Here is a 5,000-nt window from a genome sequence, read left to right as displayed (position 1 = left end):
TTCTTCTAAAAATGACCATTATTTGGAAAATTCACATTATGATCACAAAATGAATAATCTAATACTAAGCCAATTGCTGTGTGTTATGTGTGTTTTCTAGTCGTGAGTCTAAGTCTTTGTTGGTAGTACATATTCATGATGCACTGCAACCTCACTCACATTTCAAATATTAGACTGCAGTTTTAATAACCTTTAATATATCCCACTTGCATCATAATTATTTCACTTAGGAATGTTTTCTATGAAAAATATTTCATGCCAGTCACGGTGAGGTCATGTTAACAGCTGGTCTAACACGGTTAGCATTTGAACATGTTTAGTTAACTTAGTTAATGAGGTTTTTATTTTGAAAGGTATTACTTGAACACCCTCTGCTGATGGCGTTATCTAGTCTAGTGTAAGGTGCTACCAACGTTTAGCTTGTGTTCAGAGAGAAGTTGGCAAAGGGAGGCCATCCAGAAGAAGCACCACAGAAGAAAACATATTAACCAGACTGAGGATTGGGCACACAAGGCTGAACAAAACAATGCAACTAATAAATAAACACCCAGCAGGACTATGTGAGCACTGCCAAATACCAGAATCTGTAGACCATATCATTTGTCATTGCCAGAAATTCAGACTCGGCACAGGTTGAAGAGGAAGCTGGGAGTTGAGGAACTAAACCTAAAAGATGCATTAACCTTGGGGGCAGGAAATGTACTACAATACGTGAAAGAAACAGGATTGAGTAAAGGAATTTAAGTCACCGAAATGATAGAACTTCCTTTTTTTTTTTTTTTTTGTAAGGGGATAGGTTACTCTAGTCCACACTCCAATACAGTAGGTGGCGGGAATGCACCTTTTACTGGATGCCATCCGCCATAAAGCTTAAAAGAAGAAGAAGAAGAACGTTTAGTTTGACACTTCTACATGTCGCTGTCAGGTACGTGCACTGTAAAGTAAGCTAACATGTCAAAGTTGAACTGTTAAACTTTCATTTTAGTCCGTGTTTACTCTAATAACCAGGGACGTTTGTAGCTTTAGCATATACGTTAGATATCGTTACTTAAACTATATATAATCTAGCATAAATTAGACTGTGGAAGGTTTTTGATTCGTTGTTATAGTTAAAGAATAAATGATTAGATATGCAGTAACGTTATGTGACTAAATTAGCAGGTCTCTTGTCGCCTGTACTAGCAGTTACGCAGGCAACTGCTGTTACACAGTTCCATTTTACGGAATAAAAGTTAAAGGTAAAGTAACGTTAACATGTCATGTCGTTTAATGGCAACCTTTACAAAATGTGTAACGTTACGTAATATCTAGCTAGATGTAACGTAACGTTATATCTAGCTAGAACCAGACTTCTAAACCTCTCACTCTACAGGTGTTGAAGCTACTTAGCTCCTGCAATGTTCCCATTTAAACTCTCGGAACAGGCGACACTTCTAGATCCCTGTGGCTGGCATACCTGTGGTTCTAAGCAGACTCCATTGAGATTTGATAAGGGTATGTGGTGCATTGATCCACCATGCAGCACTGACGTTATATGTCAACCAACAGTCACCTTCAACCTAACTTTAACTTCAATTCAATCTATTTTGTATCTAAGTTAGTTGGATGTCTGTTGGGTCAGTTTCTGAAGAAAAGGACGTCAGTTGAAAATGAGTCATTGAACAGGAAGCTGTTGCAGTGAACGATGTGGCCATCATTGACCTGATGTGTCATGGATTGAGGACATTGCCTGTGTAGTGACCGTTGCTTCCAAAAAAAATAGAAAAACTCCCCGAAAAAAACCCAGATGTTCCTGGTATAACGACAAAATGAGAAATGTTCAAATTAATTAATTCAAGACACATACGTTGATATATTCTAGGGGTGTAACGGTTCACAAAATTCTCAGTTCGGTTCAATACAATACAGTGGAGCCACGGTTTGGTACGTCTTCAATAGAGCAAGAAAGCAGAAATGCCAAATCCTCGCTGGTGACACTCTCAAGGGGACATGTCTGAAGAACATTGCTCTTCATCTCCATTCAGTAGTGAGGTAATGTGTTGTTACAGTCAGGTAGCTTTGTGTCTGAAGAACATGGCTCTTCATCTCCATTCAATAGTGAGGTAATCTGTCATTATAGTCAGCTAGCTTTGTGTCTGAAGAACATGGCTCTTCATCTCCATTCAGTAGTGAGCTAATGTGTCATTACAGTCAGCTAGCTTTGTGTCTGAAGAACATGGCTCTTCATCTCCATTCAGTAGTGAGCTAATGTGTCATTACAGTCAGCTAGCTTTGTTTAGTCCGTGACGTTCGTCCGTCTGTTGTCAGATGAACAGCGGGTGCTTTGGACATTTGATTCTTCGTTTGGACCTTTGTTTCTTTAACAAAGCAGGAATTATGGTCTGGAGAAATGGGCTCGTGAATGCAGCAAGGCCGAGATCCTCCTTGTGGCACCGCAGTGGCTAGTCTGTGGCAAGCGTCAGTCAGGTGTCAGGACTGTGGCACAACAGGACACAACATTTATGACTGCCAAGTCTTCACACAGGGAACTTACCTTAAGCTCCTCTGGTAGATTCAGTCGTCACCTGTGTATCACACGGTTAATGGACAGGGGAAGAGGGTTACATTGTTCTGAAGAACCAGAGTCTTTAGTTTGGTTTCAGCCACTTACAAATGGTAAGTTTTATTAAAGTTTTCTCACAACAATCACATACAACAATTTCAATTCAATGAAACAATCTCAGTGCTACAAGAGCTAATGCTGACAGTCCTGCTGTTAACAGGCTCTCAGTCAGCTCTCGCTGTGAGTTTTTTTCTTTTTTTCATACTGTCTTCTGATAGCAGAAATGTCTTCTAGTCACCCCTAAGGGCGCAAGACCTTTAAGCCTATTCCTCTTGTTAAAGAAGTATAATCCAGACCCTACGCTGGAAAATCCCAGCCTCTCTCTGCTCTGCTGGCTCCTGTTAAGGTGGTCTGAGGATGGTACCTCCCCTATTTCATGCGTCACTCATACATGAGTCCTCCAGTTTCTAGGTTAGATACAGAATATAGCTGGTTTGATCCTGGAAGGATTATATAAATTTTGAGTGACTATTTTATATAATGCAGTTTATATGTTTAATCACTTCTATCATGAAATAAAACAGGTTATATGTTTAATCACTTCTATCATGAAATAAAACAGGTTATATGTTTAATGGTTATACTTTTTTAAATCAAACAGGTTACATGTGGTAATAGTTATACTTTTATGCTTTCATATTTTTCTGCAATCTTCTTACACCACATTGTCTCATAATCTGTCCGTGCTGCTACAGGCTGACATCTTGTTAAACGAGTGATTGTAAATCATTAAAATGAGCTAAAACATTTGGTGAAGTTGGAAGCCTTTGGGATGTTCATTGCCAAGTTCACTGGTTATCAATACAATGTGGTATTTTATGACAATCGTGCATTATCAACAATGTTAATGTTTTTAGCCACATTTAGACTTATCTTTGAGTCATCTACAGGTTGTAGTGTCACGGGTTGTCCTTAGGGTGGGGCAGTGCAAAAGAGCATAAAACAGGCACAATCAGACAGTATAAGCAAAAATAAAGGTTTATTGGTCCGTCCCACTTGCAGTTCCTTTAACTCAAAAATCACAAATCAAACAAAAAGGTCCATGAAACAAACATAAAGCGTCCCGGAGGAGAAAGTGGTTTCTTCACCAAAAAAGTAATCCAACCCTGCCAAGTCCTTGGTATCTGTTCCTCCATGTAGGCATCCTCTCTCCTACTCCGGGCCCAACTCTTTTCTCGTGGTGCTCTCCCCTCTGCTATTTATTCAGTTTCCCAGCCCTGCCTCAATTAGGGGCCTTAAGCACCTGCAGCTGGGTGCCTGATGAGGCAGTCTGGGAGTTGTAGTCTCTAGCCCGTTGGCCATTTTGGGTTGTGGGCACTGATCCTGGGTGAGGATGTAGCGCCCCTCCACAACCTGTCCCCTTGTGATGCCACAAGGTGTATAGATGGAGCACGGAGATGGATATTGATTACTTTGGTATTTGGTATTCTTTTTCTTAAAACTGCCCAAGACAACTGACCAAAAAAACTGAAAATTGAATTCATCCTAAGAAATGTTTCTCCCCTCAGCTTTGAAGATGAGTTCCAGAGTGTCAGGTCATCTGGAGAAAGCAGAGGAGGAGGAGGAGGAGGAGGAAGAAGAGGAAGACGAAGAAGGGAGCGTCAACCCGACAGAGGTGAAAATGAGTCAGATAGTGATGCCCTGTCACAGCAACCATCAACAGGAGCTGAGCGTGGGTCAGCTGCTCAAATGGATAGACTCCTCTGCCTGCCTGTCCGGTGAGGTGTGTGTGTGTGTGTGTGTGAGTGAGAGAGTGAGAGAGAGAGAGAGAGAGAGAGAGAGAGAGAGAGAGAGAGATTCATTGAATATTAGTCATGTGGTGTGTGTTGATTTCATGTATGAGTGTCCACGCTATGTCGTAACCCCTGACTAGCCAGACAGGACATGAGGACATATGTTTTGTTTCACATGGGCAGCTGAGCGGCATGCTGGGTGTCCCTGCGTCACCGCCTCCATGGATGACATCCACTTTGAACATACCATCAGGTAACAGGAAGAATGTGTACAGAGACGTGGGTCCGTCTGCATTGCTGGTGTGTGTGTGTATACAGTTAACAGCATTCTTCCTCTCTGTCTCTGTGTTCAGCGTGGGCCAGGTGGTGAACATCAAGGCAAAGGTCAACAGAGCCTTTAACACCAGCATGGAGGTCAGATCAGTATATTCTAGCATTTCTGTTACTTCACATTCATACCACTACACCCAATGTTTCTAATGCAATACACTTAGAATTAACAAAATCAATTAGATTTAGTTAAATATTCTGTTGGATTTGGAATTACGCCAGATTAGAGTACCGTCAAATTGTAGCCTTTATTTACCTATGTAGCAGAGAGACTTATGAAATACTTATGGCCCTTATATTAAGCCCCTTCCTGACTTCCTAGTCAGTAGTTCCAC

At 41.2% G+C, this 5,000-nt stretch overlaps 1 protein-coding gene across 4 annotated transcripts in view; it reads left to right on the top strand.

Annotated features, from left to right (window-relative positions):
• The window catches only part of LOC116398540 (acyl-coenzyme A thioesterase 11-like), a 40,790-nt gene that overhangs the window by 721 nt on the left and 35,069 nt on the right, over window positions 1–5,000 (top strand). For 3 of the 4 annotated variants that reach the window (XM_031874918.1, XM_031874921.1, XM_031874920.1), the window contains exons 1-3: window positions 3,220–4,320; window positions 4,519–4,588; window positions 4,689–4,749. In XM_031874918.1, the coding sequence (XP_031730778.1) occupies window positions 4,095–4,320; window positions 4,519–4,588; window positions 4,689–4,749 (357 nt within the window). In that variant the 5' untranslated portion in view covers window positions 3,220–4,094. Of the gene's footprint in view, window positions 926–3,219; window positions 4,321–4,518; window positions 4,589–4,688; window positions 4,750–5,000 lie in introns of those variants that run through there. The other variant, XM_031874919.1, reaches the window with a different exon arrangement.

This window comes from Anarrhichthys ocellatus, unplaced genomic scaffold (genome assembly GCF_004355925.1).
Source record: "Anarrhichthys ocellatus isolate YVR2014 unplaced genomic scaffold, GSC_Weel_1.0 scaffold85, whole genome shotgun sequence".
NCBI lineage: Eukaryota > Metazoa > Chordata > Actinopteri > Perciformes > Anarhichadidae > Anarrhichthys > Anarrhichthys ocellatus.
This window is presented reverse-complemented; position numbering and strand designations above follow the sequence as displayed.